Genomic DNA, 16,283 nt, shown 5'->3' with positions numbered 1-16,283 from the left:
GATAGTATGAATACACCACTTATTAATTAATGATAAGGTAAGGTCACTGATGGGGTGAGAATCTAGTCTGTAGCTTCCAAAGCGCTCTGTGTGCTCAGCTTCTGAGCTAAAAACCAGCTTCATTACTTGAAGTCAACTGGCATTTGCTGCATTTAATCAGTATCCTCCTCAGATAATGCTCCAGGGCATACACAGAGCATCATAAGTAGTTACTCATGCTAGCTTTCAACAATGCTGAAATGTCAGATTCTGTCAGTTTAGCTCAGCTCAGATTATACCTCAAAATTTTTTTGGCAATGTATTAACTCAATTAACCAATTAAATATGAGTGAGACACCGTTAGTAGTTCATTAAAACATAGTTAATGTGAATTTCAACCACTAAAATACATTTGAAGTAGATTCTAGCTTAATAGTTGGGGAGGTGGGGGTAACCAAGATTTCCTGAAAAATAAATTTTAACCTTCATTAGCCATCAGAAAATGATTTTCTTTCTGTAGATTTTCTTTCTATATATTATATTTCAATTATAAATAAATGTGACTTGCTTTGCTTTGGGGCGGACAGGAATCATTGTTTTTAAACTAGGTTCATATTTGTGGTGAAAGGTCCTTTCATCATCTCGTATATCTAGATGAGGTAGCAGATACGGTGCTGAAGTAACCATTGTGCTGGTTTGCAGGTACCAAGGTTGCTTGTGCTCAGTCAGATTTCTCTTTGAAGTAAAATTTTAAAAATAGAACATATTAGCATTAATTACTTTTAAATAACATTTTAAAATGTGTGGTAAAGCCCATAACCATTTTCAAACCACAATAATATCTTATTAGCCAAAGGCTGGAAAGGATCTCCATAGTTATCTATTTCATTCCCTTGCACACATGTAGAAATACACATACACTCTCTCCCCATTTATAATGCTCCCATCACCACGGTAACTCAGTAACCAAAACTATAAAAACCTACAAGCTTCTCCAAAGCCTTTTGCCTTTGCCTTCTGATGTACTGAGAAACCCCATTAAACCACAATACACTTAACACTTGCAGCTCAGCATCTCTCAAAATCAGGTCATTTATTTTTGGTACCTAATGTGGATATAGGTCCTCAAATTTTAGGTACCAATACCTTGAAAATGTCAGCTTATGAGTTTAATCAAGTTTATGGTTAACATCTCTAACACTGTTGCCTCAGTGACCTGCCTTGGCAATTTAGGGTCTTACCCAAACCCCACTGAAGTCAAAAGGAGTTTTTTTCCTACGTTCAGGATGCTAGGATTGAGCCCTTAGTCTGTCTTTGTATGTTATACTGCCTAATCCTTTCATCATTTTTGTAGCCTTTCTATGGAGTTTCTCTTCAGTCTTTTTCTAGTGAAGCATTTCAAACTGTAAAAAGTCTGAGTCTGAATGTACTAAAGCTATATTAAGAGATGAAGTGTGTATATACCCCAGAATAGCTTTGGTTCCCGCCCCCCCAGTGTAGCATCTGTAAATTCATGTTGGATTTTTGTGCCTTTACCCATCTCTGTATTTAAGATGTCTTAACCAACAATCTCCATTTTGCACTTCTGTATGCTATTATTTCTATCCTTCACACCATGCTCACATAATTCATTTTTCAAAGTAAACTCATTCCCACTTATTTCTGTCCAGTTCTCTAGTTCTCTGTGGATCATTCTGTAATTCTTTCTAAGGGCACATTTGCAGATTCTTCTCCAGAAATTTTGTGATATCTGCATATTTGATCAATTTACAATTCATTTATTCCGAATTGTTTATAAAATATTAGACAAACATAGACCCAATATTGATGCTATTAGGACCATACACCCATTTGCTATCTTGCTTCCATGTAATGAAAATAAACCGTTTGATAGTACATTGATGGAGACTGTAAATACCCTGAGCAGAGAGATTTATCCGAGCAGGAGCCAGATTCTGATTTCCCTCACTCCATGTTACACCGGTCTTACCCTGTTTTCTTCACTGGAGTTAGTCTTGATTTATATCTGTGAAACTGCATCAGCCATCTCTAGAACGTGTATAAATGCTGGGAGATGGAAACAGGCATCTTGCTCGTTTCCATTGTTTCTTCCATTATTTTTTAAAACTTGTTTGTGCCATTTAATTTGTTTGCATGGTCCCTATGGTCCTGCATACAATGGGCATGGACACTTTTAATGGAGTATTTTCACCCAAAAAATGTTTACGCACAGTTCACTAGAAAGGTAGTAAGTGTTAGCACAGTTCTGGCCGTTATAGACAGAATCTCTTTTATAAACATGTCCTGACTTCCTTTTCTTTCTAGTTTAAGGAAATAAAGTGCATCTGAAACACCATAACCATTATATTTCCCAGAAAGCAGATTAGACCTTGTACGAATATATGAACAAAGTGTTTGACACAATATGCTGAGCACTGAACACAGAACCAAGAAAAATGAACTCTTTGGTGAATGAGGACTGAGATTTGCAAATAGGACATTTTCTAGCAACCTTCTTCTAAAATGCTGAAGAAGGCATATCTTAATGAAAAAAGACTGATTACCATCTGTATCACTCAGAGATTCAAGCCCTATAACCTTTTATTTCTTGTTACATTTTTGCTCCTGTAAATGCTCAGAGGGATACTGGGCAAAATAACTCCCATTATTTGACATTTTTTTTCATAAACTTACTGCAATCATGTCAACTGAAGATAATAATCTCCCCAATACAACTGTTCTGATTTAAAATACTCAACTGATTTAACAATAAAATTGAAGCTGCTGAGAAATCAAGTTGCCATACTTTTAATGAATTTTTAAAATGGTGCTCTTTGCAATTCAACTGCAAAAACCATGTCTCATGTCAATTTCCTTTGGTCAAATCTCTAAAGGTTTCATTTTACCATTTCTTTCCCTGTTTTTTTTTTAATGAAGATATAGAAAGTACTATATAGTGAGTCTTCTAAAAAGATGTAAAGATATATTTTTGAAGAACAGTTTTTATATAAACTGCTAATGGACAGCTACAGGACTCTATCAGCAATATAGATCATAATATACTTATGTGATAAACAAATATCTGTTCATAACGATGTTGGAGATTTTAGTCTGACAATGAAATTGTATTATACTTGATTATGTAAAATATGAGTTTTCACTAATGTAGTACACATGATGCCATTAAAACAGGAAATGCTAATTTTGTAACATTATACTTGTGATAAATTGTGGGGGAAAGCTGTCCTTTTGCAGCAGCAGAAAAAATAATCTTTATTCAAATGCATGTGAAGTAAATGCTAGATTATTATTTGGGAAGGTGGGGGTAGCCAAGACCTCCTGAAAAATAAATTTTAATCTTCATTAGCCATTGGAAAATGATTCAGGGCATGTGCCCTACAAAAGTTCTCTTGTGTGTGTTTATATAAATATATACACAATGAATATGTGTATAAGTCACACATATATGTATTGTGTAAATATTCATCCCAGGACTGGTGATATGGGGACGGGGAATTCTTGTTTTTAATGTTAGGATTAGAGACAGCCTCCTCTCTCTGCTGGAGGATCCTGCCATTTTTGGAAGACTTTAATATTGATGTCACATAAGGCTGTAAGGTAAGCTACACCTCTCCCTTCTGTCAATTTTAGGAACAGAGGTACTGATTCTTAGAGCCTATGATATTCCTGAAATTTCTCATGTACAACTAAAGTAAAACTTATTGAAAGTTTGAAAGGTCATCTGTGTATATAAACTTCAATTCAGGAAGCTATCCTTATTCAGGACAACCCTTAATACATACTTAACTTTGACTTCAGTGAGATTTAAGCACAAGCTTAAATGCTGTGCAGAACAGGGATGGAGTAAGTAAGTGTTAAGTGCTTTACTAAATCAGAGCCTAATAAAAAGGTGTATATGGTAAAAGCAACTTTTTATTTTGTTTTTAAGATCACCTTTAATTAACAATGATAAATGAAACCCAAAAGATGTGCATAACAATTTAATGCACCTAGATTTAATTAAATAGAATAAGGGTCAAATTCTGCTCTATTACACTAGGGCAACCCCACTGAAATTTATGGACGTGTACCAGTGTAATTGAGAGCATAGTTGGCCCTACATTTCTAATAATAGTACAAATAAACAATCTTCAGTCTCTGGCAGCTGTGGGGCTGGGATTAAAAGGTTGTTTGAACAGGGCACGAGGTGCGCTAAAACTTCCAGCTCTGGGCTAAAGCATATAGCAAGTTAAATCTGCTTTTCCTCTCATTATTTTATAGTTCACTTCAGAACTGCTTGCACATGATATTCTCCATTTGTCTTCCTGCACGAGCCTGAAATATGTGTTTACCCTGTATATATTCAATAATGTTGATGAAATAACTTGCCATATTGGATGTCCTTTGAGGAGAAACTAGTTTAACACAAGTTATTTCACTCAGATCTCCAATTTTGGTGAAATGTGCCCCTTCCCTTCTCTGTGATATATAGGAGGTCCTCCTCAATTATCTGGTGGTCCCTTCTGGCCTTAAACTATGACATCACAACCATGAATTTCAACCTGTATAGCACATTCTTAGTTGAGAATTCACACATTGTAATGTACATAATTGGGTCAGTTTTATGTAAATTACAACAAATTTCCCAGGTTTGTACTGCACACTTAATAATATCTAATATATCAGGTGGTCTTTGGGGCTTTCTGTTGTTTGTTAAGCCTGATTAATTGCAATTTTTAAATAACACTCCTAGGAACTTTTCTAAACAGCCACAAGGAACTTTTGTATAAGATACTAAAGAACTATGTCTGCATTCAGAAGTACACTGCTTTTCACAAGGCAATTTGCCCTATTAATAAAAAGACAGCAGCTGCAGAGTTGTTTTAACAGAGATACAATGTGCAAAAATAAGTGTCTATATCTGCCATTTTTTTTTATGTACAATACTTTAATATTCTAACCAAATTTCTATGGGATAATACAACATAAGGAGGAGAGGCAATGTAAGACAATGCAAATATATAACTTGAGCTTAAAAAGTTACTGAAGTAGACAGAAATTAATAGATTTGGTTCAGTAAAGACAAATGCTAAGGTGAAAATCCTGAGATGTGCCGAGCACGTGCTAACTATCTGCAAGTACTGTGGACCACAGTGGGAATTGCAGGTGTTTAGCAAGGGAGCAACACCTCTTGGGATTTGGCCACTTTTTTACCTAAGAATAAAATGCCTGTGCAATAATTAATATGGAAGAATGCTAGTTAGACAGCAATACTTCAGACAAAGATTTGGGCAAAATAATAGCCAGTAAATTGAATGTTACTCTACAGTGAAATACAGTTCCAGAGAAAGCACAGGCTGTATCAGAGGAGGTATTTTATATGAGATGTTGGCAGATACAGCACTAATGAAGCTGCATCTGAATTACCACAGAGATATTAATAAAATGGAGCGTATCCAAAGAAAAGTAACAAATATACTGAAGGATTTTGAAAACATGGTTAGGTATGGGTTAAAAACATTAGTTAAATGTGGATTCACTAAGGGAATATATAAAGCCAGATCCAATCCTACACGGACGCTACTGTATGCTGTGCCACTGATGTGACACTGCTCTGAGCCAGCTACTGGAGGACTCTTCCTGCATAGGGGGTGTCCTAGGGTGTCACCTAGTCATTGTAGTAGCTCCCACCTCCCTGTGGCCAGAGGAGAGGTGTAACCAGGAGAAAAGGGGCATGACCACAGCAATCCCTGGCTGTTGGAATAGCTCCTTGGGGTCATAAGCAATCATGATAATTTAATGGAGCATAATAAAATTATTATAATTATTATTATTACCGTTACACAGGTTGTCTCCTCTTTGCTCCACCTCTTATTTCATAATATATTTTACAGGGAGCCTTATACTTGGGGCACAAAGGACATCCTTTGGGAACCTGGTGTCAAGACTACTCATCCCTATCCAGGCTCTCCTTCCTGCCTTGTCTTTAGTCTCTTTACTGTTGGAATCTATGAATCAGAGTAGGTGGAAACTAGTGGCTTCTTTTTATTCCCTCTTTATTCTGTAGCCCCAGTCTTTTTCGTAGCCTGCTCTCAGGTCACATGTAAACGAGCAAAAGCAGAAGTCTCCTCTGTAAGGGAAAACATTTTTTAAATGGGAGTTGTTAAATGGGAAAATTTTAAAGTAAAACTAACAAAAGACTTGTGTGTGTCCCATGCGACAAGCTCCCCATTCCCTCCAGATAGCTACCCCCAGCCTTGTAACATTTTCCTTTATAGGCTATCACTACAGTTATTGGGGAGTTCTTGTTCCCTTTAGCCACCAGAGGCCTCAAGTGCTGAGCACCCTCAACTCCAGCTGATGTCAGTGGGAAATGTAAGTGCTCAGAAAATTAGGGCCAAGCTGGACATCCCTAGCAGGTGCAACACAAGGCACTTATCTGTTTTCTTGGGGTCTTTCTTGTTCCTTTCCCTTCAAATTTTGTGTTTTTAATCTCTTCTTTATATTTTCTCTGGTACTCCCTTTCTCCTTCAGCTCATTTTCATCATCATCTGTTTCTCTCCACATTGAGGGAAGTCCTGCCTGTCATTACTATTACACAGACCTCTCGCTCTCCAACTGCTCAGTCCAACTGCCGCTTGCAACCTGCAGGGAACCTTCTGGCACCAACATTCCTTCCCCAATTCTGTTAAGGAAACATCACCCCAAACATTCCTCCTGAAGCAAAAGCTAGAAGGTGTCCATCGAGAATGCTTAACCTTTTTATGCATAAAGAGCAAATTAACTCCACTACAGACCCTCTTTGTAGCCCAGCAACCGGGCTCCCCTCCAGTGCAGGATCCTATTGGTGACTGTAGTGCTGGAGTTAGTCACACCTATATTGAATCCTCTTTCAGAGACGACACATAGAAAAAGCAAAAAGGTATTTCTTTTTTAGCCCCTGTGAGATTTGACAGCGTGGGGATTCAGTCCTTATCTGCGGTGGGGGCAGGGAACACATCCTGCCCCTTTGGTGTCTTTTAGTAGCCAGTCATGAAGAAAAGAAGCAGTCAGTAAGCTGGAGGATCAGCTGTGCAAATGCTGTTTCTTGGTACAATATTAAGCACTTTTTAAATGGGCCCATCCTGTATTTCTTACCAAGACAATCAGGAGCTTTGCCTGAGTGTGGGATGCAAGATTAGGCGCTAAGATTGTCTTCCTCCCCAAACTGTGACCTTTCTTAAAAGTCATAAACTGGAACTATTTCAGACAATTAATATACCATATTTACTTTGCAGACAAGAAAAACTTCATATGATCTACATAGAAGAGAAATGCTCCTGCCAGTGTAAAGTGGCACTGAAAGCTCCTTTTGAAGTACCTTCAGACTGGATGAGTGAAAAATAGAATTTGGGCCACTATACATGGCTGTAATGTAGTTTAACTCAATAAATTGTTACTTACGTAAGTGAGGCCGATCACTCCATTACCTTCTACATTTTTCTCTTTGGCTGAATTATTTTTGGGGCCAGAAAAACATTTACTCTTCTTACTTGGCATTTTCTGTTAGTACCACAACTCTTTCTTTTCTAAAATAGAAAAGAAAAGAAAAACAAATATTACAAAAACACAGCAAAGGTAAGTGAGCCTGAAGCCTTTTCCATTACCACAGCTTTTTCATTCAGTTAAACTGTGCTTAAGAAACACTTATATCCCATCAACAGTTTGCTAAAAAGCTGATCTGGTAGGATACAGAACACCAACTTTTAGGGCCAGATCCTCAGTTGGGTGTTAAGGAATGGAGCTATGCTGATTTTCCATGGGCATTTCCTGTGTCCTCCAAAGAAGTTAGTTTGCGTCAGATTTTTGTGATGTATTTCTAGTGTTCAAATTTTCACATAAAAATCAAATTCAAGATTGGGTGTGCAGTACACCCTTGATGTTCCTCCTCTTGGGTTGCTAGTTCTGAACTTCTTCCTCCATCCACTTCCAGGCCAAAGCTGGGGCATGCGCAGGAATAAAAATTGTATGGCTTTTGGAGGGGCACGTTCTATGGCCCCAGGGCCGGAGGTGCCCCCCCCCCCCCGGTGCATTCCCATTGGACCCAGTTTCATATCTGGTCAGACTAAAGTTTTTCTTGTTGGGCTGCTAATTCTTACTCTCCCCTTTTCACCATGACCCCTCTTTCATATTTGAATGGAGATATTGAAATCTGAGATTCACTAGCAAATATTCCTAGAATATTGCGCAATGCAATTACTGTGAAAGAATCACACACACACAACTGGAAATCTCTATAAGGTCTTAAACTCATTCTTTTTGTCAGGAATGGACTACCAGCAATTCTTGGCATGTGTTCCACGTACTGAGCTTGCACAGCCAACTGGCAGTATTTCAGTCAAGCTGGATATAGAAAAAAAACAGATCCTTTGGGTGAGGACAGAGGAATGATTGCAGGTATTTAATACAGACAACATGTGAAAAATAACTTTTTACGTTTCCAATGCAACCATCTAGTGTTAGAGACATTCAGACAGATGAATTTTAGAATTCAGTGCAGTTATTTTATGATGCATGCATTGAATAACTTGACATTCAAAATCTCCTGTTTGATGATATTCTTATGATTTGTGGGGCCTTGATGATATATGTCAAGATGCTCAGAAATATGTGAAACTTTTGCCACATTTGGAAAATGTGAAGTCTCTCTGTATTGAGACAAATAATCTGATGATCAGACTATTCAGCTTTGTTCCTTTACATAGAGAGTAGACAGTGCATCCATGTGATCAGTCATCTAGAATGACCTGCATAACTTTACATGGCTTCATCGCTTGTGCATAACGAGGTTGTTCCAAATTCATGACAATAAATGCTTTATACCAGATCCTACCTCACCTTCCTTTAGGCATTCTCTGTGGGCCAGATAATCATCTGATTACAGTGATGATTAAAGCTCACATCCCTACGGCTGAGTATATGTTTAAGGGCCTAAGTATTAGCACTCAGCCTGAACTTAGGAGGGAGGCCTCTTAGCTGATATCCTGGGTAAGCAGAGAACATAAGAATGGCCACACTGGGTCAGACCAATGGTCTACTTAGCCCAGTATCCTGTCTTCCAACAGTGGCCAATGCCAGGTGCTTCAGAGGGAATGAACAGAACAGGTAGTCATCAAGTGATCCATCCTCTGTCGCCCATTCCCAGCTTCTGGCACACAGAGGCTAGGGACACTTCAGAGCATGGTTTTGCATCCCTTTCCTTCCTGGCTAATAGCCATTGATGGACCTATCCTCCATGAACTTACCTAGTTCTTTTTTGAACCCTGTTATAGTCTTGGCCTTCACAATATCCTCTGGCAAAGACTTCCACAGTTTGACTGTGCACTGTGTGAAAAAATATTTCCTTTTGTTTGTTTTAAACCTGCTGCCTATTAATTCATTTGGTGACCCCTCATTCTTCTGTTCTGAGGAGGAGTAAATAACACTTCCTTATTTACTTTCTCCACACCAGTAATGATTTTCTAGACCTCTATCATATACCCCGTTTGTTGTCTCTTTTCCAAGCTGAAAAGTCCCAGTCTTATTAATCTCTCCTCATATGAAAGCTAATCATTTTTGTTGCCCTTTCTGTACCTTTCCCAATTCCAATTATCTTTTTTGAAATGGGGGCGACCAGATCTGCATGCAGTATTCAAGATGTGGGCATACCATGGATTTATATAGAGGCAATATGATATTTTCTATCTTATTATCTATCCCTTTCCTAACGATTCACAACATTCTGTTACCTTTTTTGACTGTTGCTGCACATTGAGTGGATGTTTTCAGAGAACTATCCACAATGATGCCAAAATCTCTTTCTTGAGTGGTAACAGCTAATTTAGACCCCATCATTTTATATGTATAGTTGGGGTTATGTTTTCCAATGTGCATTACTTTTGTATTTATCAACATTGAATTTCATCTGCCATTTTGTTGCCCAGTCACCCAGTTTTATGAGATCCCTTTGTAAATCTTAACAGTCTGCCTGGGACTTAAATATGTTGAGTAGTTTTGTATCATCTGCAAATTTTGCAAAATCTAATCTCACTGTTGATCCCATTTTCCAGATGATTTATGAATATGTGGAACAGTACTGGTCCCAGTACAGACTCTTGAGGGACACCACTATTTACCTCTCTCAATTTCTGAAAACTGACTGCTGACTCCACTGTCATGCAAATGTGCAGGACTATTAATCGCTTCCTGCTACATAGGACTGTGACCTCTCAGCAATGTGCAGGACATAGTGGATGGATTTGCAGCAATGGGGTTCCCAAACTATGGTGGAGAGATAGATGGCACGCATATACCTATTTTGGCACCAGATCACTTTGCCTCAGAGTAAATCAACAGAAAGTGCCACATTTCTATGCTTACGCGAGTGCTGGTGGATCTCCAGGGATGCTTCACTCACCTCCGTGTCGGCTGCTCAGGAAAGGTGCATGATGCTTGCACTTTTAGAATACAATACAGGACTGTTCAGAAAGCTGCAGGCAGGGACTTTCTTTCCCAATCAGCAGATTACCATTGGCAAAGTTGAAATGCCAGTAGTGATCCTGGGTGACCCAGCCTACCCCTTGCTCGTGACGCTGTACACTGGTTACCTCGACAGCACTGAGAAAAGATTCAACTACCAGGTGCACAATGACAGTTGAATGTGCCTTTGGTTGTTTGAAGGGTCACTGGCATTGGACCTCAGTGAGAAAAATATCCAAATGGTTATAGCTGCCTGCTGTGTCCTGCATAATATCTGTGCAGCAAAAGGGGGAAAGCTTCTGCTGAGGTGGAGCAGTTCTCTGCTGAATTTGAACAGCCAGATATAAGGGGTATTAGAAGAGCACAACACAGAGCTATGCAGCTCAGGGAGGCTTTGAAAGACCATTTTCATAGTGAGCCAGAGTAGCATGTGGTGTTGTTGTAGTGTGCTCTACCTGGCCATGGTATGTGAAGCTGTTATTGTCTTTAATGCTCCTGTAGTGGGGTGGTCACCCCACTCCAGCCCTGAAGGGGTTAAAACAGCCCTGGAAGAGCCAATAGTAAAAGAAAACCTGGAGAGGGCTGTGGCTGGGAACAGCTTGGCTGACTGGGGGAAGCAGCCACAGCTGGGGCCATGCCCCAATCAGGCCACAGCTGGCCCTATAAGAGGGCTGAGGGCCAGGAGCTGTAGGAGTCTCACTCTAGCCCTGGAGTGGGAAGAGCTAGTTGTTTGGGTGCGAGGTACCTAAAGTGGAGCTAGTGCTGGGGAAGAGCAAATGGAGCTGGGGAGCTCCAGCCTGGTAAACCCCCAGGCTGCAGGCCTTGTTTAAGGCCAAAAGGTACTGGGGCTGCAGAGGGGCAGCCTGAGGACAGGCAAAGGCAGCCGGTCCTAACCCCTTGCCAGTGATGAGTGGCCATTATACTGCAGTCTGCCACAGTGAGCGGGGGCTTGATGATGACTGGCAGTAGCCACTGAGACAAGGTGGGTTTAGAGGGTTGGGGGTTCCCCTGGGAGGGGAGACCCAGAGTGTGGGGGCACTGCCAGGGGGCAGAACCTTGAGGAAAAGAGCACCGGGGTTCGGGAGGGACACGGGGCCAGTGGTAGGTGAGACACCAGCCTGCAGAAGGCGCACCGAAGGCTGGAAAGAGCTAATTCCTAAGACGACCAGCAGGAGGCGCCACACTGGTGAGTCTCACCCTGCTACGGTTACCTGAAAGTTTTAAGCACTGCATTCTCACATCTGCTTGGTATAGCTTGTGCCTGGCATCAGTTACAGCACCAGCCAACGTGAGCATGGACCTCCAGGGGCTGGGGAAACGAGGCGGGAATTGCTCAATTGCATGATTATAGTAGTATAGGGCAATGGCACTGAATACTTGGCACCATTTTCCACAAGCGGTGGTGATTTTACCTGATATCTCACACCTGAGGGTAACAAAGGCAGAGAGCTGCGGCTGGGATCCGAAAGCCACCCAGGTCCGTATGTGGCTAGACTGTGTACTGCAATGGTCCTGCTGAAGTTATCACTGAGTGACAGAAATAAGGCAACCCTCCCTAGAAACCCTTCAGCAGAGGATTGTGGAATACCTCTATGAAAGTTTCATTGAGATCTCTTGAGGATTCACAGGACATCCCTGTGCACGTACACAAACTGCTCTGCATGCTCTTTCCCCCTCTTCCCCCCCCCCCCCCCACCAGCCTAACTCTGGAGGGGAATGAAAAGGAAAGAACTCTACCTCTCTTGGTTGTACCACTACCTCTTGTAGCATGAGTAAATCAATACATAAAAAGATGTGCTACTTTGAGGAGGGGGGCATCCTTGTTGTTATTTAACATTAAACCACTGACGTACTCGAGGTGCTTTCCCTTGGGTCGGGCTTGCCTGTGCTCAACTGACTGGACTGCGGTGGAGTCAAAAATAGGTGCTGGCTTGCTGTGCACCTGGATCCCCCGATCGCCTGTCCCTCATACTCTTCCTCGCTGTTGACAGCAGGAGCCTGTGACTTATGCTCCTCTGAGGTATCCACGGGTGCTGCTGGGGGCGGTGATGGGATCTCCACCAAGTATGGCAAGCTGCTCATCACCAGATTGATTGTTAGCCTCCCTGGCCGCCTGATATGCCTGCCACAGCTCCTTGGCTTTGACACAGCGCTGCTGGTGGTTCCTGTCCTACTCCTTCTCTGGTTTCCCCTGAGCAATCTTCTTGTCCATGTCCACATTTCTGCAGCTGGTTTGGTGCTGTGCTTTTACAGCCTCTTCTCCCCACGGGCCCAAGGGATCCGATGCCTCCTGTCTACTCCGAAGCGGAGCACGTCTGGAGCAGGTCGCTGGCATGGTCAGCGGGGCAGTTGCACTGAACAATGGAGAGTTGCTAGGTGTGCTTGCCAAGCCAAGCAATTGGGAAAAGGAATTTCAAAAATTCACAGGTCTTAAAGGGGGGAGGGCGGCTTCTGATCTCGGTAACCCCTGGGCAGTAGCGTTCACAATGGTAACCAGAGCTGTCAGTGTGGGGTATTGAGGGACAGGTGCTGGAGGACAGCAATGATCGACATATGTAATGCAGCATCTACACTCACACTGCATTGACGTAGATACATCGACCTTGGCTCTGTGCTGCTTAGGGAGGTGGTGTTTCTAAAATAGGCATAAGGGGACACTTATATTGGCAGGAGCTACATTTCAGTGAAGACACATGCACAACGAGTTTGACCACAAGCTGCCTTGCATCGGCCTAACTTCATAGTGTAGTCCAGGCTTCAATAATGTGTGCAAAGATCAGTAGGATGCAGACTAGTAACACAGTTTTAAAAAAAAAAAAAAAAAAAGTTCACTGACAGATTGGGGTTTTGCCTGGGGAAAAGAAACTGGGAGTGTTTGGGTGTGTTAGTAAGGGGACACCTAATGAAAGCAAGGTGAGGATCATGTCCATCAAGAGGAGCCTGACTGGGTAAATGGAAGAGCGGAAAAGCACCTTAGCATCTAACGCAGGAGAGGAGAATTGAGAGTTACAGTGAGATAGGTATTAGGAAGATCAGGATGTATGATTGTGTAGGGTGGGGGTTGGGAAACTCTCATTAGTAGAGGAAGAAAGACAGTTTTGTTTTGGAATAAAGTGTCTTTATATGCATATTATAATACGGTGGAGTTTATAAAGCTGTGATATCATAGGTTGCTGGGACTAGCCTGTACGGGCTGGAGCTTTGGTGGCTGTTGTGGAATGGCTCTGCACCCACTAAGGAAGAAATGCACCTGTAGAATAAAGATAGCACCTGCAGAAAGGTTCTGGGGCTGGATAGGGAGCTCATATTGCAATAACTTTAATAAAAAATAGTATCATATGTGACGGTCTACAGTGAGCCCCAGGGAACAGCTAACTTCATCCAGCATGAAACTGTTTCATTGTGTGCACTTTTCTCAAAAGATTTTTCAACAATATAAAGTCTTGCATCCTAAAGTAAAATGTACACTTAGTTTTATTTTACTTTATTTTATATATATATATATATATATATATATATATATGTAAAATAAAACTATCAGCTGTAATTATCATTTCAAAAGACATACTCAGTTAAATCTACCACAGTCCAGTAATAAGGTGTCCCTATTTGATAGTATACATTACTGCATATAAAAAATTTGACTTGTTGTCCTTTCTATTAATGAGAGGAATTAATTACTCAGAGTAGCAATGGGTACAAAATAGTTAAAGGTTGCACTTCAAAAGAAATAAGGTGGAAGCATTGCACAGTGTATGATCTGTTTTCATTTACATTGTTACTTATAATATAGCTTTTCATGAAATAGAGTATTTTCATAACTGACAAAGTTATGTCATTTTTCTTCCTAATCTATGTCTGCATAGTAAAACTCAATGGAACATGAATCTGGAAAAAAGTTTGATACCATTATACTATCATATATAATATGCAGTTTATTGCAGAATAATCTCACAATCATTCAAACTTTATATTTATAGTGCACACATAAAAAAGTGAAGCTTACCCTATCATGTGAGTTAGAAGAGTTTGGCTTGTCCTGTTGAAGGAACTTCTATGCAAAGGACAAAGTTCTTGTGGCAAATGTTTTTATGTATGGCAGTATTGCAGCAATTTCTGAGTGTAATTAGTCTAAAGGTTAGAGTAGACAGTCCTGTGTAATTCTAGATAAAGCACTTATATAACTAAATGTGTCTCTTATAAAAGTCAATGTAAAGCTTGTGAAGATTTCTATAGAGCCACAGAAAATGTACATCCTATTCACCTTACCCATGCAAGTATTTACATTCAAGTCTAGGCGGATTTATGAATCTGGTACAATCAAGAATGCTATATGTAGTATTAGGGGTACTATGTAAGGGAAATAGAGGAGGTAGGAATCAGAGCAGAGAACTAAGAACTAGGATTTCTGGGTCCTCTTCTTGGCTCTGACCCTCTGTGTGACTTGAGCAAGTCTTAGGTCCAAATTTTCAGAAGTATTCATTATATCTTAATTTTGAGTGGCCAATATGAGACATCAAACCCTGGTTTTCAGAGGGGCTGAGCATGCACTTTGAAGTAAAGTGGACAGCATAGTGGAGTAAAGAAGTTAATTTTTAAAAGGAATAAAATAAATAGATATCTAAGCTGGCTAGTTTCTTGTAGGCTTCACAGTGGAAGTGGGTGTCAAGGGGAGGCCAGCTCAACAGCATTTTGTGCCTTATCCAACAGTGCAATTAAGCGCATGAAGTATGACTACTCACATGGTTAAGATTAAGTATGTGGTTTTAATACCTTGCTGAACTGGTTCCTAAATCTGGCCAGAGCAATTTTCGTTTATATGGGGCCAGCCAGTGCAAGCTTCTTCTGGGAGCCTCTGCATTGGTAGGGTTGCCAGCTCCTCCAGAGGTTTAAGTGACATGGTAGCAAATTGGGGGGCGGTAAAAGTAGTGATATTCTTCCAAGCTCTGCCCACAGAATAAGCCTCACCCATCTGAGTCAACCAAAATGAGGTACTATTCATGGTAGATTGTGCAGAGATTCAAAATATGATTGTTCTATTCTCTGGGCTCCTCAAACTTGGTCCCCTTCAGCATGCTTTGAATGTGTCAATAGACTGTCCTGGGCTCCTCAAGCATGGCTTCCCCTTTGTGGTACTTAGATCCCCAGATATTCTCCTTGGGCTTGGCTCTTCCTTGGTGGGACTCAGATCCCTGCTTGGCCCCTTTAACTTGGGGGGGGGGAAAGAATAAGTGGACGTAGCTCCCAGACACCACCCACAGATAGTGCCAAAATTAAGTATCACTTTGAGGATATTGTAAGGATGTGATCTTTCCTCTCCTTGCTTGCATGCTTTCATGAGCAGGTAGCTAACAATGTTGACAATATCATTACTGGGCACCTGAGTTAATACCTCACTGAGATAAAGGGGCAGCGCACACCTCTCAGAGCTATTGTTTCAGACCCATTGCATCAGCTGATCTGAAAAATGTGATCTCAATGTTTCTTTGCTACCGTAACATTTAGGGCTAGTCTACACTGGCAACACTAAAATGCTGCCACGGCAGTGCTTTAACGTGCCGTGTGTGGTCACGGCGCAGTGCTGGAGCACTGTTTATACTGGCGCTTTACAGCGCTGCAGCTTGCTGCACTCAGGGGTGTGTTTTTTCACACCCCTGAGCAAGAAAGTTGCAGCGCTGTTAATTGCCAGTGTAGACAAGCCCTTAGAGACTTTTTAAAAAAAAAAAATTAGGAGCTGAATTTTTGAAGCACATCATGGCAGTGTGAGAGGGCTACCAGTACACTGTACCATGGCATATTGGCTCAGT

At 41.0% G+C, this 16,283-nt stretch overlaps 1 protein-coding gene and 1 long non-coding RNA gene across 2 annotated transcripts in view; one reads left to right on the top strand and one right to left on the bottom strand.

The window, feature by feature from the left end:
* Positions 1–7,426, top strand: part of LOC311529149 — a 38,874-nt gene extending 31,448 nt beyond the window's left edge. The window contains exons 4-6 of the long non-coding RNA XR_014713778.1: positions 3,515–3,597; positions 5,874–5,999; positions 7,257–7,426. This is a non-coding gene — a long non-coding RNA (uncharacterized lncRNA). The remainder of the gene's footprint in view (positions 1–3,514; positions 3,598–5,873; positions 6,000–7,256) is intronic.
* Positions 1–14,528, bottom strand: part of LOC311529146 (ATP-binding cassette sub-family C member 12-like) — a 110,192-nt gene extending 95,664 nt beyond the window's left edge. The window contains exons 1-3 of the mRNA XM_084644891.1: positions 14,483–14,528; positions 7,423–7,547; positions 548–714 (exon numbers count right to left, since the gene is read on the bottom strand). Of these exons, the coding sequence (XP_084501017.1) occupies positions 548–714; positions 7,423–7,518 (263 nt within the window). The 5' untranslated portion in view covers positions 7,519–7,547; positions 14,483–14,528. The remainder of the gene's footprint in view (positions 1–547; positions 715–7,422; positions 7,548–14,482) is intronic.
* Between the last annotated feature and the right edge of the window lie 1,755 nt (positions 14,529–16,283).

The sequence above is a fragment of the Lepidochelys olivacea genome (assembly GCF_965140295.1).
Source record: "Lepidochelys olivacea isolate rLepOli2 genome assembly, chromosome: 12".
NCBI classification, from domain to species: domain Eukaryota; kingdom Metazoa; phylum Chordata; order Testudines; family Cheloniidae; genus Lepidochelys; species Lepidochelys olivacea.
Note: the sequence above shows the minus strand (reverse complement) of the source record. Positions and strands in the feature narration are given on the sequence as shown.